The 18,133-nt window shown below is 37.9% G+C and overlaps 1 protein-coding gene across 1 annotated transcript; it reads right to left on the bottom strand.

Moving 5' to 3' along the window:
- Nucleotides 1-16,174: 16,174 nt before the first annotated feature.
- On the bottom strand, nt 16,175-16,706 carry LOC108318030 (peptidyl-prolyl cis-trans isomerase A-like). Its single transcript, XM_037745792.1, has one exon. The coding sequence runs from the start codon at nt 16,630-16,632 to the stop codon at nt 16,318-16,320; it is 315 nt and encodes a 104-aa protein (XP_037601720.1). The 5' UTR covers nt 16,633-16,706; the 3' UTR covers nt 16,175-16,317.
- Between the last annotated feature and the right edge of the window lie 1,427 nt (nt 16,707-18,133).

Genomic DNA, 18,133 nt, shown 5'->3' with positions numbered 1-18,133 from the left:
CCTTTGTAGTTAAGTGTTTTTTACTAGTAGTATATTTTAATTTATAACATCTTATTTTTATTGTATCTATTATAGGTTTTTTTTCATAATGGTTATCATGGGGATTACAAAAAAATCTTATAAATATAACCAGTTATTTTAAAGGGATGACAACTTATCTTAGATCACAAAAAAATGGAAACAAAAGATAAACTTAAAAACTATGTATTTTAACTCCACCCTCTACACACATTTTGCTGTCTCAATTTACATATTTTTATATTGTCTATCTATTAACAGGTTGCTATAGCAATTATTGTTTTTGATGTATTTGTCTTTTAGGCTTCATACTAGAGGTATGCAGGGATTGCACACCATAATTACACTATTGGAATATTCTGTGGTTGTCCTTATAATTAATTTTACCAGTAGGTTTTATACGTTCAAATGGTTTCCTTTTGCATGTTAGTGTTTTTTCTTTCAGATTGAAAAACTCTATGATTTCTTGTAAGAAAGGACTAGCGGTAGTAAATTCTCTTAGTTTTTGTTTTTCATGGACAGACTATCTTTCCTTGCTGAATACAGTATTCTTGGATGGCAGTTCTTTTCTTTCAGCTCTTTGAACTCTTGGTATCAAGCAATCCTCCTACTTCATCCTCCCAAAGCACTGGATTACAAGTGTGTGTCCTCATTCCCAGCTTTATTTCTGCATCTTTTAAAAATTTTCTTTTTGTTTTATTAATATGTTATATTACATTAATTGTTTTTAACAACTTTACTGAAGTATAATTGGTACAACCCCCATACATGTTTAGCATATACTATTTGAGTATGAATTTATGCATATACTTGTGATACTCCCATCATAATTAGGATAATAAATATATCCATGTTAAGTGTTTGTACCATAAGTAACACACACACACACACACACACACACACACACATGCACACACACACGAAGAAACTTCTGGAAGTGATGGACATGGATGGATAAGCTAACAGTTTATTACATGTCAAACAAACTATAAATTTGTTCATACTCTCACACTTAGTAATACTGTATGATCCTTTCAATATGTTTTGTATTCAGTTTGCTAGCATTACCTCGAATATTTCTTTGTGGACATTCAAGAGAGATATGTTCTGTAGTTTTCTTTTCTTGTGCTGCTTTTGTTTGGTTGTTAGATTATGGTAATCCCGGTCTAGTAAAATTAATGGGGAAGTGTTCCCTCCACTTCTGTTTTTTGTAAAAGTATTTGTAAATTGTTGTTTTTAATTCTTCATTAAAAATTGGCAGGATGCACTTGTGATACCACTTGGATCTGAGATATTCTTTGTAAAAGTTTTAAAAATCAATTTAATATCTTTACTTTTTACAGGTTTATTGATGTCTTCTATTACTTCTTGTTTGTTTTTCAATCATTTTTATCTTTATATAAGTTTGCTTATAATTTGTAGTGTTCCAATTTCTCTCATTGTCATGGTAGTTGATATACAAAAATCATGTGAGAGAATGAGTCAATCCAGGAATACCCTATGTCTAAGGGTCCTCTGATATAGGAGAGAGAAAACAACTATAACTGCTGTACCTACCTACCCCTCAGACTTACTGTATGAGACAAATTAGATATTGAATTTAAAGTAAATTAAGAAATTATGCCATTTTGTTTTGAGTTTTATCCAAATAGTAGATTGAGCCTATATCTTCTTTTGTGTCAAAATTTAGGTAACATAAAAAATGCAGTTTGTAATTAGAAAAAAATACAAAATAATATTGTAAGTGAGGGATTGTATCAATGGTTAATAATTTCATGGACCATAGTGGTTAATTTTTAATATTTGTACAGCACATAGAATACATATTTATTGTGTTCATATATTTATTGTACACCTAACAATTAATTTTACGATAATGTCACCTAAGGTAATTTCAAATGTGCCAATTTATCCTTTTCAATGAATCTTTGTATGATATATTTAAAACTATAATGTATTAGGAATACATGTTAAAGTGGTTTGGGAAAATGCATAATACATTCTTTCAGCATCTTGAAAATGTAGTCCCACTCCCTACTGTCCTGCATAGTTTCTGCTAAGAAGTCTCCTGCCAGACAACTTGGAGTTCTTTTATGTTATTTGCTTCTTTTCTCTTGCTACTTTTAGAATCCTCTCTTTGTCTTTGAACTTTGAACACTTGATTATTATATGCCTTGGGTTAGTCTTATTTGGGCCAAGTCTCTCTGGTGTTCTTTGACCTTCCTGTATATCTTTTATATATTTCTCAAGTTTTGGAAAGTTTTCTGTTATTATTTCTTTCAGTAAGCTTTCTACTCCTTGCTCTTGCTCAACTCCATCTTGAATAGCAATAACTTAGATTTTGTCTTTTGAGATAACTTTTTATAAATCTTCTAGGCAGTCTTCACTCTTTTACATTCTTTTTCCTCCTCTGATTGTGTAATTTCAAATGCCTTGTCTTCTCTTTCTCTCTCTCTTTCTTTCCTTTTTTTTTTTTTTTTTGTGATTACAATATTTGCTGGTGTCTTGCTTAGATTGGTGACATGTGGCTGAGAGAAATCTGTGTCACTTTTTTCTTTCTTTCTTTTTTTTTTTTTTTTGTGACAGTTTTACTCTTATTGCCCAGGCTGGAATGCAATGGCATGATCTTGGCTCACTGCCACTAGAGAACAAGAGAAGTCTAGTGACCTTCTCCTGGATTCAAGTGATTCTCCTGCCTCAACCTCCCGAGTAGCTGGAATTATAGGCACCTATAGGCACAGGCACCCACCACCATGCCTGGCTAATTTTGTATTTTAAGCAGAGATGGAATTTCACCATGTTGGCCAGGCTGGTCTCAAACTCCTGACTTCAGGTAATTCACCCGCCTCAGCCTCCTAAAGTGCTGGAATTACAGGTATGAGCCACCACACCCGGCCATGTCTTCCTGATTTTTTTTTTTTTTTTTTTTTTGAGACAGAGTCTTGCTCTGTTACCCAGGCTGAAATACAATGGCATGATCTCAGTTCACTGCAACCTCTGCCTCCCAGGTATAAGTAATTCTCCCTCCTCAGCCTCCCAAGAAGCTAAGATTACAGTTGCACGCCACCACACTCAGCCAATTTTTCATATTTTTAGTAGAGATGGGGCTTCACCATGTTGGTCAGACTGGTCTTGAACTCATGATCTCAATGAGGTCATGGCCTCCTAAAGTGCTAGGATTACAGGCATGAGCCACCATGCCCGACCTCTACTACTTTTTGATTTTTCCCTCTGCTTGATCCATTCTGCTGCTGAGAGTCTCTAATGAATTTTTCACTTCAGCCAATGTATTTCTTAGTTCCAAGATTTGCTTGATTTTTAAAAAATTATTTCAGGATCTTTGGTAAATTTCTCCTATAAATTTCTGAATTGTTTTTCAGTGTCATCTCGGAGGTCACTGAGTTTCCTTAAAACTGCTGCTTTGAATAATTGGTCAGAGACCTCATTTTTGTCATCTTGTTAGGGTCAATCACTGACTCTTTGTTCATTTGGGGAAAGCTCTGTTTGCTAATATTTCTTATGGATGTATGTCTGTCTTTGCACTGAAAGATTATTTATCCAGTAATATCTGTCTCACTTGTTTTGATTTTTATTGGGTATGTTTGCTGAGAGATTCATGGCAATTTACCTGTTGAATTCCTTACTTTTTAAAACATCAGGTCTTGAAGAAATCACCTAATACCCAAGTGGAAGTTGCAAAGGATCCCTCAGGAGAACATATATTCTTATCCTGTCATTCATAGAAATATCTGAATTGTCAATATGAAAGACACACTACATACATGTGTCACCAATTGATATGGTTTGAATATATGTCCCCACCAAATCTCATGTTGAACTGTAGTCCCCAATGTTGAAGATGTGGCCTGTGGGAGGTATTTAGATCATGTGGCGGATCCCTCATGGCTTAGTGCTATCTTCATGATGCTGAGTTCTTGTTTTGTGGTAATGTGTGCCCCCCAACTCTCTTGCTCCTGCTTTCACCATGTGATGTGCTTGCTCCCCCTTCACCTTCCACCATGAGTAAAAGTTCTCACCCCAGAAGCTGAGCAGATGCCAGCACTATGCTTGTATAAACTGCAGAACTATGAGCCAGTTAAACCTCGTTTCTTTAAAAATTACCCAGTCTCAGATATTTCTTTATGGCAAAGCAAAAACAGCCTAATACACCAATTCAATCACTAAGGGCATTTTTAAAATGCTGTTAGGGAGTATTATTTAAAGCTGCAGAAATAGATGTTGAACAGTTTTGATTCCACTAGAGAACAAGAGAAGTCTGCCAACCTTCAGGCCAAGGTTGTCTTCCAATTTTATCCCTCAAGTTTCTTCTGAATTTTCCTAGGTTCTCTTCACTGTAACTCTTCTTCCAAAAGTTCAGTAGGTTATAAGCTGGAAGACAAATGTGCATCACTGTCTAGGATAAGTATGTGTTAGTTTCCCTGATTTGAATTAGGAAGATGTGATGTCGCTAAGGCCATTGTTTGCTTTTCTCCCTGCAGTTGCAGCATCCTCTGGTGGGCATTACATTTTATAGTTTTTTGTTTTGTTTTGTTTTGTTTTTTTTGAGATGGAGTTTCGCTCTTGTTACCCAGGCTGGAGTGCAATGGCCCGATCTCAGCTCACCACAACCTCCACCTCCTGGGTTCAGGCAATTCTCCTGCCTCAGCCTCCTGAGTAGCTGGGATTACAGGCATGCGCCACCATGCCCAGCTAGTTTTTTGTATTTTTAGTAGGGACAGGGTTTCACCATGTTGACCAGGATGGTCTCGATAACTTGACCTCGTGATCCACCCGAAAGTGCTGGGATTACAGGCTTGAGCCACCGCGCCCGGCCCTACATTTTATAGTTTTTAAGAAAGATTTTTATAGCTTTTGAGGAAGAGCTTTTATAGCTTTTGGCATAGAAACAAAACACATAGTGCTTCATTATTTTCAATAGGATATTAATGTCACAAAGCATCATCTAGTGCTTATTGTAAGATTTAAATATATATAAAAGAAATGCAATTATATAAGTACAAATAATATTAATATTACCACTAAAAAGTGGTAATAGGCTATTCTGAAAACGTTTCAAAACAAAAAACAGTTTTTAGAGTTGGGATCTGACTCTGTTGCCCAGGCTAGAGTACAATGGCATAATCATGACTCACTGCAGCCTTGAATCCCTGGGCTCAAATGATCTTCCTTCCTCAGCCTCCCCAGGTAGCTAGGACTACAGATGCATGTTATCATGCTCAATTAATTTTTAAAAAAGGTTTTTTGTTTCTAATTTTTTGAAGGTGGGACCACACTATGTTGTCCAGGCTGGCCTAGAACTCTTGGCCTCAAGCAATCCTCCTACCTCAGCCTCCCAAGTCAGTGGGATTATAGGTATAAGCCACCATGCCTAGGTTCAATTAAAATGTTAAGAGGAGGACATCAGCTAGATTGTTGACTAGAAGCTCCTGTGCTTGTCTCCCACACAAAGACAGCCAAAGTAATGAATAAACAACTATAATTTGATGAAAATAACTGAAGGAGAAAGCAGAAATATGTCAAAGGAGTAGTATAGGCCAGCATAGTGGTTCACGGCTGTAATCCCAGCACTTCGGGAGGCCAAGGCAGCGGATCACTTGAGGTCAGAAGTTTGGGACCAGACTGGCCAACATGGTGAAACCTCATCTCTACTAAAAATACAAAAATCAGCTGGGCATGGTGGTGCACACCCATAAACCCAGCTACAGTATTCAGGTGGCTGAGGCACGATAATCGCTTAAACCTGGGAGACAGAGGTTGCAGTGAGCCAAGATCACACCACAGCACTCCAGCCTGACAGAGCGAGACTTCGTCTCAAAAAGAAAAAAAAAGAAAAAAAAAGTAGTAGTATAAACTCTGTAGAGCATCGAAACCCAGGATAATTGCATAGAGAAAAGAAGGGAGCAGCTCACATTCTACGCCAGCTATACTCCAGTCAGGACCAGCTCAGAACCAGGATGAACTTTTCAGTGGAGGGAAAAGGTAAGCAAGAGGAACCCAGCAGTCCTCATCACCACTGAGGTTACCTACAGTCCTCACCACTGGGAAATCCTGTATTCCTTAAAGGTGCTAAGCACATCAGAGGGAACTGCCTGGTGTCCCTATGGCTGCACTTTCCCCAGAGAAGGAGTCAATGCTGCACTCTGCCCCTCATGTGCTGCTACTGTGCTGTGCCGTCTTAGATCCAGAACCATGGCTGGAGGGAGTCCTGCTCTGGAGGTGAGTGGCTATTGCACCTCCATTCCCGATGCTTTGTTACACCTGTGCCACCACTGGCTGGTGGTTCACCAGCCCTGAATCAAGCTGCTACTACATGCTGTTCCATGGGGTCAAGCTGCTGTGCCCTACCCTTCCCAGTGACTGCTGTGCCCTGCCCCCCAGTGCAGGAGCTGCAGCTGCAGCATCCTACCTTCCAGGGATATGGTGCCTTGGCCACTCAGATCAGTAATGCCCCAGCACTGGAGCTTAAGCAGTGCCTCCTGGGAAACTGGTGCCTTGGCTACCCAGACCAGTCATGTCCCCCTGTACTGGACCTCAGGCAATGTTTTCTGGGGAATTGGTGCTGTGGCCACTCAGAGCAGCCATCCCTCCCCTCCCCCCCATGTTGGAGCTGACAAATCACTCCACTTCACAAGATTATGGGTCCCTTGGCCAAGCCAAGCAGCTGCAGTTCCCAGGGCTGAGCCAATATGGTGCCCACATCCCAGGAAAACAGAGCATTGGGTGAACTGAAACAACCTACTCTCCAGGCTGAACAACTGCAGAACCCTGCTTCCATGAAACTGGATTCTCCCCTAGCAGAGGATGCGCCCTGCATTCCCAGGGAGGAGAGTCATCACTATGCTGCTCCCTGTACCTCAGGGCCCAAGCCACAGCTATCCCCTGCTATTTCTGGGACCTTAGTGTCACTGCACTTGACTTCACAGAGCCTGGAATGCTGCTGTGTCCTCCCATCCCACAGTCTGGGGTCCCCACTACACAGTTTCTCATCCCCCGCCAGGGCCTGAGTTGCTGCTGTGCCCTATAAGCCTCTGGTTCCCAAATTGCAGCTATGCCCTGCTTCCCAAAGCCTGAGCCTACAGAGCACCCCTTCTTTACCAAAGCTGGGCCAATGCTGTGTTCTGCTCCTCAGGGGCAGAGTCACAGCTACAACCTAGCCCCCTAGGCCTGAGCAGCTGGGGTATGCACCAGAGTCACAGACCTTAGCCTTATGGCAGTCAGGACCTACCTATGCCTCAGAGAGTGAACTTGTGTCCAAATTCCCAGGTGCCACAGGAGACTGGTGAGGTCCTGAGCACACCACCTGGCTCCACAGCTGCTCTGAGCACGTCTTGCCTGGAACCCAGTGCCATTGCAGTTGCTTGTGGTTCATGTCAGACTTGATACCAAGAAGGATTCCCTCAGTAAAGACTCCCCTGTAATCCCAGCACTTTGGGAGGCCGAGGCGGGTGGATCACGAGGTCAAGAGATCGAGACCATCCTGGTCAACATGGTGAAACCCCGTCTCTACCAAAAATACAAAAAATTAGCTGGGCATGGTGGTGTGTGCCTGTAATCCCAGCTACTCAGGAGGCCGAGGCAGGAGAATTGCCTGAACCTAGGAGGCGGAGGTTGCGGTGAGCCGAGATCGCGCCATTGCACTCCAGCCTGGGTAACATGAGCGAAACTCCGTCTCAAAAAAAAAAAAAAAAAAAAAAAAAAAAAAAAAAAAAAAAAAAAAAAAAAAAAAAAAAAAAGACTCCCCATTTTGGGGAAAACAAACACAGGAGGACCCTAAAAGCCCTTGCCACTGAGGACACTAATGGCACATGCTGCTGCTGCCATTGCAACAAATTTCTGCAGCCTAGGTCACTAAGACACTCATGTCATCACTGACATTGATTGCAGCTGAAGATTCCGCATGGCAGCTATACTATTACATCTACTTGTAACAAAAGCCTCCACACCCTTCCAAACTGCAACCTAAGACCCATCTTCAGGTAAAAGCCTTTTCATATGAAAATCACTCTGTAAAGTTTGGAAACACTGAGAATTCCACCAGATGTGCAGACATCAATTCACAGACAGGAAAACATGAAAAAGAAAATATGTTAATATTTTATTATTATATGATACATGAGAATACAAACAGACAATTCAATGAAACCAGAAAAACAACAAAAACATAAATTATGAGGGAAGAGCAAAAGTTTACAGTATTTATGTGTCCAAATTCAAGACATTATCATCTTAAAATAGTCTATTGTAACTATAAGAAGTTTTATATAAGCCCCATGGTAACCACAAAGCAAAAGACAATAGCAGATACACAAATGAGAAAGATAAAGGAATTAAAGCTTAGTGACTAGAAAAAATTACCAAACCACAAAGGTGGACTACAGAGAGAAAAAAAAAAAAAAAAAAAAAGGACTAGAAGACAACAGTAAAAAACAGTTCTAAGAGGGAAGTATATAGCAATAAATGCCTATGTTAAAAAAGGAGAAAGATCCCAAATAAATAGCCTAACATTACACATCAAGGAGCTAGAAAATGAACAAACTAAACCTAATGTTAGCAGAGGGAAGATCAGAACAGAAATACATTAAATAGAGAACAGTAAAATTATAGGAAAAAATCAACAAAATCAGGAGTTTGTTCTTTGAAAAAATAACCAAAATCAACAAACCCCTAGCTAAGTACTAAGTATGAAAAAAGAGAGAAGACTCAAATAAACAAAATCAGAAATGAAAGTGGAGACATTATAACAGACACCTTAGGACAAAAAAGTATCATAAGGGATTATTATGAACTTGATATGCCAACAAGTTGGATAACCTGAAAGAAATGATAACCTAACAAGACTCAATCAAAAAGAATAGGTAGCCTGAACACACTAAAGACAAGTAAAAAGACCAAAAAATTAATCTAATGATGCACCTTAAGGAACTAGAAAAGCAAGAACAAGCCAAACCCAAAATTAGTAGAAAGAAAAAAATAATAAAAGTCAGAGAAGAAATAAACAAAATAGAAACTAAAAGAAATACAAAAGATCAATGAAACAAAATGTTGGTATTTGGAAAAGATAAACAAAATTAACAAACTATTAGCTAAACATTCGCTAAACTGACGCCCCTTTTAAAATTATGTTTTTAAAAAATTTTAACTAAGCTCCTTGAGCCATATCACTCCCCCTTTTTTAAGAAAGAAAACTCAAAGTGAGAAATGAAAAAGGAGGCATCACAATAGATACCACAAATATACAAATGATTAGCAGAGACTATTATGAACAACTATACACCAAAACAAACATACAAACAAAAAACTAGAGGAAATGTATAAATTCCTGGACACATATAACCCACCAAGATTTAACCAAGAAGGAATGAAAAACCTGAACAGACCAGTAACAAGTAATGAGATTGACTCAGTAATATGAAGTCTCCCAACAAAGAAAAGTCCAGGACCAAACGAGTTTACTGCTGAATTCCACCAAACTTTTAAAGAAAAACTAACAATTCTTCTCAAACTATTTAAAAAATCTGAAGAGAAAAGGCACTCTTCTTAATTCATTCTGTGAGACGAGCATTACCCTGATACAAAACCAGACAAGGACACAACAACAACAAAATTACAGGGCAATATCCTTCATGAACATAGACACAAATGTTTTCAATAAAATGCTAGCAAACTGAATCCAACAACATATGGAAAAGAAAGATACAACACTGTGATCAAGTGGGTCTTATCCTGGGGATTCAAGGATGGCTCAACATATACAAATCAATACATGTGATATATCACAACAACAGAATGAAGGATAAAAAGTGTATGACCCTCTTGATAGATGCAGAAAAACCATTTGATAACATTCAACATCCCTTCATGATACAAACTCTTCAACAAATTAGTCATAGAAGGAACATATCTCAAGACAATAAAGTCCATATATTAGAAAACCCACAGCTAACATCATACTGAATGGGGAAAAGCTGGAGGACTTTCCTCTAAGAAATGAAGTAAGATAAGGATGCCACTTTTATTTAGTGTATTGCAAAAGTCCTAGCCAGAGCAATTAGGCAAGAGAAAGAAAGAGCATCCAAACAGGAAAAGAGAAATTCACTGTCCCTCTTTGCAGATAACATGATCTTATATATGGAAAACCCTAAAGACTGCACCAAAAACTCTTAGAAGAGATAAACAAATTCAGTAAAGTTGTAGGATACAAAATTAACATACAAAAATCAGTAGTGTTTCTATAGACCAATAACAAACTAGCTGAAAAAGAAATCTGGAAAGCAATCCCATTTATAATAGCTACAAAAAATAAAATACCTAGGAACAAATTTAACCAAGGAGGTAAAAGATCTCTACAATGAGTACTTTAAAACATTGATGAAAGAAATTGAAGAAGACAAACAAATGGAAAGACATCCCATGCTCATAGATCAAAATAATTAATATTGTTGGCCTGGCATGGTGGCTCACACCTGTAATCCTAGCACTTTGGGAGGCAGAGGGAGGTGGATCATCTAAGGTCAGGAATGAGAGACCAGTCTGACCAACATAGTGAAACCCCATCTCTACTAAAAATACAAAATTAGCTGGGCATGGTGATGCAAGCCTGTAATCCCAGCTACTCAGGAGAATTGCTTGAACACAGGAGATGGAGCTTGCAGTGAGCCAAGGTGGCACCACTGCACTCCAGCCTGGGTAACAAGAGTGAAACTCCATCTCAAAAAAAAAAAAAGAATTAATATTGTTAAAATGACCATACTACCCATGTTCATTGCAGCATTAGTCACAATTGTCACAATATGGGAACAACCTAAGTGTCTATAAACAGATGAATGAATGAAGAAAACATGGTATAATACACAATGAAATACTATTCAGCCTTTAAAAAGAAGAAAATCCAGTTATTTGTGACAACATGAATAAACCTGGTAGATACTATGTTAAGTGAAATAAGCCAGGCATAGAAAGACAAATACCACATGATCTTTCTTATATGGAATCTTAAAAAGTTCAACCGGCGCTGTTGCTCACACCTATAATCCCAGCACTTGGGGGGGTCGAGACAGGCAGATCACTTGAGGCCAGGAGTTCGAGACCAGCCTGGCCAACATGGTGAACTCCTATCTCTACCAAAAATACAAAAGTTGGCTGGGTATGGTAGCACCCATCTGTAGTCCCAGCTACTTGGAAAGGCTGAGACATGAGAATCACTTGAACCCTGGAGGCAGAGGTTGCAGTGAGCCAAGATTGCACCACTGCACTCCAGCCTGGATGACAGGGTGAGACTCTTAAAAAAAAAAAAACCAGCTGAACTAATTGAAGTAGAGAGTAGAATGGCAGTGGAGGGGAAGTGGTGGTGGAGAAATTATTTTTTCTCTTTACTATAGTTTAGAATGGTGGAATGGGGGGCAAAGGTGTAAAAAAAAAACAGAAAAAATAATTTAGATTTACTTGAGAGTATATTGCCTTCAAATACCAACTTAGTTCACTTTTTTAAGCATTAGATAGTGAAGAGCTGAGGTAGACATCAGCTTATAACTGCTTAAAGGGGAGAAAATTGCAGATATGCAAGATAGGAAGCATCTTTCCACATGGAGCGGAATAAAGCAAAGTTGCTAAATTTATATCATTAAGAGATCTGTGAAGTGACTGAGATACATGATGCCAGCAAGAAAAAAATAAAAACTGCTGCTCAAATAGTTTCAATAGTTCCCTAAAGTTCAAACTTCTATCATAAGATTCTAGATCTTTTTATGAATAAAGAAAACATACAGAGTGCAAAGGCATTGCTAATTCTCTGTTGCTAGACAGGCCACATGGTTTAAGGAATGAATGTAGGATTTGGAGACAGGATTTGAATTCAAGTCCCTTGCTCCAGTACTTAGCAGTATTGCTACTTTAGTTACTAAATTCGATTTTGCCTCACTTGTCTTTCAAACTTTATCTCCCAATGCATTTGCTTGCCATATATATACATTATTTTTCTTTTCACACCAGAATACTCATCACTTCCTAATTATGCCCCAAGCTTGTCCCAAGTTTTCCATCTTTAGTCATCATTTACCTAGTTCCATACTTCTGGAATGCATTTCACTCAACTTTTTTACTTGTTGGAAGCTTGCCTATTTTTTTAAAGTTTAGTATAAATGGCACCTTGTCTATGAAGCCATTTCAGATCTCACCAGAGAATTAATTCTCTTTCACCTTTTCTTTCTTTTTTTTTTTTTGACACAGAGTCTTACTCTGTCACCCTGGCTGTAGTGCAAGTGGCACGATCTTGGCTCACTGCAACCTCCACCTCCCAGCTTCAAGCAATTATCTGCCTCAGCCTCCCAATTAGCTGGGATTACAGGTGTGTGCCACCATGCCCAGCTAACTTTTTGTATTTTTAGTAGAGATGGGGTTTCACCATCTTGGCCAGGCTGGTCTTGAACTCCTGACCTCGTGATCCACCTACCTTGACCTCCCAAAGTGCTGGGATTACAGGTGTGAGCCACCACGCCCGGCCTCTCCTTCACCTTTCTTACCTCTATTTGTAGTTTGTCTATAGCACCATCACCCTATTTCACGAATATATCGGTCTCACAAAATCACATAAAGTCAGAACTGGAAACTGAAAGAGACTGACAGCTGAAGGGGCAGTTTGGTCACTTTAGTTCTCCCTTAATATCAATAGATCTCTACCCAAGCCATCCCAAATACAGTCTAAAGATTATGTGCTTGCTATTGTCAATATCAAGACAAGTCTTCTAAATCTCACTTCCAATCAGAATGCACATTCTTAAGCTCCTCTTTAAGGAAATCCAGGACCTCTTACAGCTGAGAGGTGGTCCTTTCCACTAGATAGTAAACTCTTTTCAGAGCTATGTTTTTATATCCCTCAGAGTGCCCTGACTACATTCCCTATTTGCTGCACTGAAGGAAAAACAAAAATCCCTTAAGAATCAGGAGAAACAGCAAGACCCCATCTCTACAAAAATAAAACTCAGGTGTGGTGGCGTACACCTGTAGTGAGGTTGAGAGGGGAAGACTACTTGAGCCCAGGAGTTTGAGGATACAGTGAGATATGCACTCCAGCCTGGGTGACAAAGTGAGACCTTGTCTCAAAAGAAAGAAAGAGAAAGAAGGAAAGAGAGAGAGAAGGAAAGACAGAGAAAAAGGGAGGGGAGGGGAGTGGAGGAGGAAAAAAAGACCAGTCAGGAGGAGGCAATTGAGTATGCATGTGCTAAGGCTATTTTAACAAAAGGTCAGTAGAGAGAGATGCCTTTTTAGCATTAAAAGATCTAAAACTTATGCTAGTAAGAAGAATATGAATGTGGTGCACATAACAGATGAGAGCTATTGACACAAGATTAATTTTCACAGTGAGAGATGTCTAGATGTCTGATTTTTTAATATACATCTAAGAGTAACCACAGACAAACAAAAGAGAAAATGCGAAGAAAAAGCTTGGGGTTACTCTTCTCCATCCAGCAGAGAAAATAGGCAAGAGAAATGATAATGATAAAGTGCCACTGCATGACTAAGGCATGATTTCCTAGGCATAAAGTCATGTTAGAGGAAAGGCTACAACCTAAAATATAGAGGAAGAGGGAAGATTGGGGGTGTTCTGGAGTACGGAAGAAGTGACAAAAGAGTTCAAATGTGCCAGGCACAGGGAAAAGAGAGAAGGTCTTCTAAGGAAGAGAAAGTTCTCTGTCAGATAGATATTTTTCAATAGTAGAGGAAAATCCCAAGAAAAGCAGTGTGGTCCTAGATACATGATTTGCACACAACAAGCTGGACTGGGGATACCAGGGCCAACTTTTCTTTTCCTTTCTGTTTCTGTTTTTGTTTTTGTTTTTTAAGACAGGGTCTCACTCTATTGCTGAGGCTGGAGTGCAGTAGCACAATCATAGCTCGCTGTAGCTTTGAAGCTGGAACTGCAGGTACACACCACCACACCTACATACCCAACTTTTCATCTCTCTCATGCAAGTTCTGCATGATTTAAATTTTATCAGAGTACAGAATTAATTGAACTTTATTTGCATTTTCTTATTTGTTCAATCCGAAGAGAGAGGAGCACATTTTCACTCCCTTTTCTGGTTAATGTAAGGCATCTGAGATACATTTGGGGTACGTGACGGGAAAAAAATAGAAAATCTCTCTTGGAACTTATCTGACTGTTAAACATATTTGATTTCTTTGAGTCTTTTTTTTTGTTTAGCTCCCAAAGGCACTGACGCCTTAGATAAAGAGTCTAGTACTATGATTACATAGCCATCATTCAAAACTAAAGATAGAACATATTTCATTTAAAAAAGTAAATTGAATTTCTAGAACAGACTCCAAATATAAACTAGATTATAGGTACTGAGGTATTACTATTTATCTATCATATAGAGGCAGGACAATCTGCATAGACATGAGATCTGGAGTAAAAAGAGATTTGATTTCAATTTCTGCTATAGTCTAGGGGATTTGGGATGAGGCATTCACTTCTCTGAATTTTGATTAAAGTGAAAATAGAGATTTCTGTGGGAAAGTTAAATGAAACAATGTATGCAAAACTAGTTAAAACATTGTATTATATAAATATATAACATTTCAGGCCAGGCATGGTGGCTCACACCTGTAATCCCAGTGCTTTGGGAGGCCAAGGTGGGAGGATCACTTGAGCCCAAGTGTTTGAGACCAGCTTGGGCAAATAGCAAGACCCTGTCTTTACAGAAATAATAATAATAATTTAAAAACTTAGCTGAGCATGTTAGTGTGCACTTGTAGTCCTAGCTACTCGGGAGACTGAGGCAGGAAAATTGTTTGAGCCCGAGTTGCAAGCTGCCGTGAGGTATGCTCACACCACTGCATGCCAGCCTAAGTTACAGAGTGAGACCTGTCCCTAAAAAAACAAAACAAAACAAAACAAAAAACAAAAAAAACACACGTACATGCACACACATGCACTCATCAGTTAAGTAGGATGAAGTCTAATCTGACACATATTAGACTTCATCCTACTTACCCTGAAAAAATAATCCATTTAATCATACTTACATACTTAAAGAGGATACTGTTAGTACATTTGTGGTGGGAACTACATTAATGTTGTGAAAGAGAAATAATCAAAAGTATTCCAGAATTGATTTCAACTTTTTTCAACAAAGAAATAATTTGTTGCTAGAAAGAGGACTTGTTAAAACCTCACTATGCAATTCCTTTTCACTCTGCTTACATAAACTCTTATTTAAAGGAGACCCTGTTAAGTACAATACTGTCACACATAAAACTGATGGAAGTTTTGAGGAGAGGGGAAAAGTACTTGGATCCTTAATTTTTTGTTCAAGATATGTATAAAAGTCACAGGTGTCCATATTCCTTATGACAGTTATTTTATGTTAGAGAAATAATGTCTTCAGAAGCTTTTCTCTAGTAACCTAGGATATATTTCAATGCAATGACATTCGCCTAAATAATGAAAATTGAAGAACGAGTTAACTGGCAAAAGTATAATCTATGAAATTCTTGGACAACTATATAGCCTATAGACTGCTTTTTCAAATCTAAGAAATAACATTTTAAAATACTAATAATATGCACTCATACACAGGAAAAGCATTGTGATCTAAAGCTTACCTATAGTTACTGGGACAGTTTGATCATCTGTGGTGCACGTCTTTCTTTTATTTAAGGTACTTGAAGCAGCAGGCTTATAAAAGTTCAGTTTTAATGATGAGAAATCCATCTCACTAAGGAATATATAAAATTAACTATTAGTTTTCCGATTCATCTTGTTTATTTGGTAAGGCTTTCTGGCCTTCGAGTTTTAAATCTATCAGAAGAAAATTATACTTTACATTGGTGAAAAATGTTCCTGTGTTTTCCCCTGATGCTACTATTTTGTAGTTAAAATATGCATATATAAATATACATATATTTACAATAAGAATTTTTTTGGTTTTAAATACATTTGAACTTATTAGGAGGCTCTCACAAATTTTTAAGAAATGTAATGGTTACTTTTTTGTGTTTTCCCCTGATGTTACTACTATTCAGTAGCTTAAAAATATATATATACATATTTATAATAAGACAGTTTTTTGTTAGTCTTTATTTCATAATCATAAACTTAACTCAACTCTGCAATCCAGCTAGGCATGGAAGGGAACAGGAAAAACATGGAAACCCAAAGGGAACTGCAGCGAGAGCACAGATTCTAGGATAGTGCGAGCAAATGGGGTGGAGGGTGCTCTCCTGAGCTACAGAAGGAATGGCCCAGTGGCTAAGATAAAACACAAGTCATACTTATTAGAGTTGTACACAGTCAGCAATGGTGATCTTCTTGCTGGTCTTGCCATTCCTGGATCCAAAGCGCTCCATGGCCTCCACAATATTCATGCCTTCTTTCACCTTGCCAAAGACCACATGCTTGCCATCCAACCACTCAGTCTTGGCAGTGTGGATGAAAAACTGGGAACCATTTGTGTTGGGTCCAGCATTTACCATGGACAAGATGCCAGGACCTGTATGCTTTAGAATGAAGTTCTTATCATCAAATTTCTCCCCATAGATGGACTTGCCACCAGTGCCATTATGGCGTGTGAAGTCCCCACGCTGACACATAAACTCTGGAATAATTCTGTGAAAGCAGGAGCCCTTATAACCAAATCCTTTCTCTCCAGTGCTCAAGCACAAAAATTTTCTGCTGTCTTTGGAACGTTGTCTGCAAACGGCTCGAAGGAGACACGGCCCAAGGGCTCGCCATTGACGGCAATGTCAAAGAATACGGTGGGGTTGACCACGGCTGATACTACAAAGCTCCAGGTGGCAGCGGCATCTGCAAAGCCTATAATAAGACAGTTTTTAAAGTTTTTAATAATATATTCAATTCATTAAAAGACTGTCATGATTTTTAAATAAATGTAATAGTTTTTGATGCATTTGCATTATTTGAATATGATTTAATAACTCAAATGTGACATTGACTAATACCTTGAATATTCTTGTCCTGCTACAATAAAATCTACATTTTCTGTAACTTGACTCTTGAACTTTGGTTGATTTTTGCTCAACAGAGGTTAGGAAGACCAAGGACTTTGACTTTGCTTTTTTGGGTAACGTTTGGTTGGTAAATAATTTTTCTGAAAATACTTGCCAAGAGTCTCTACCATTTATTAAACTATGTAAAGACCGTAAACCTCCATGACATGCTTTATATAAAACATTGTGGGACTTTTGTCCCTTACTTCCCTATTTAACACATAGAATAGTTTTGAACACAGTTGTTTAAACAGGTCATATGATTTTCATGTTCTGAAATTCGAGTTATCTTTGAGTTAAGAAATGTTAATCATCTACTAGAAACATAATATCTATTTTTTGCTTTTAGTTTGAAATGATTGTTTCTGTCATTCCCAAGTGAGTTGGTTAAATTTAATACTAAGATACTTAATAACCCTTTTTAAAAAAAAAATTTCCATGAGCTTTCCTCAATGCATTTACCAACAATGTGTCAGATCACATTGTTAATTTTATTAAAGTATGTTGGATTAGGTATTCTTTTCAACCACTTTCTTTTTTTTTGGTTAATTTAAAATTTTCTTTTAATACATAATTTGATATCTCCATGTTTCTTCAAGTTTATAATTCCCAACAATATCACTTTTTCTGTTAAAGTAGAATTGTCTTTTTCTTGTTTATTTTACAGATATTTTTATCTTGCTGACATTTGCTTGTTTGCTTTATAAAATGATTTTTAAATATTTCCAAATAAAAGTTTTTGTTGCCAATTCTTAACTTTGTGTTCAAACTCTTAGCTTGAATATCCACAAAATATTTTCCTCCCAACACTTCAGTAAGTTAAATTCTTTGAAGTATAGCCTGCTCTGATTTTTAAAATGGTAGCTGTCCAGTATAAGTAGTTTAGTTTAGCACTCAAAATTGATTCCCTTTTATTTGATCTGAAAAGCATAATAAAATACAACCATAATATAACAAAACACGTGTTTTAGATCACATTGTTATTTAATATTAAATCATTAATATTTGTTGTTATCATTGTTTTGTAAATCTCCAAGAAATGATTTAAAAATCAAATTGGAAAAAATCTGCTGAATAATATCTA

The sequence above is a fragment of the Cebus imitator genome, unplaced genomic scaffold (genome assembly GCF_001604975.1).
Source record: "Cebus imitator isolate Cc_AM_T3 unplaced genomic scaffold, Cebus_imitator-1.0 Scaffold214, whole genome shotgun sequence".
NCBI lineage: Eukaryota > Metazoa > Chordata > Mammalia > Primates > Cebidae > Cebus > Cebus imitator.
The sequence above is the reverse complement of the archived record's forward strand: the minus strand, read 5'-3'. Positions and strand labels throughout refer to the sequence as shown.

Excerpts from the sequence above, each read along its gene's own strand:
- LOC108318030 (XM_037745792.1), bottom strand. The coding sequence starts at position 16,632 with ATGTGTCAGCGTGGGGACTTCACACGCCATAATGGCACTGGTGGCAAG.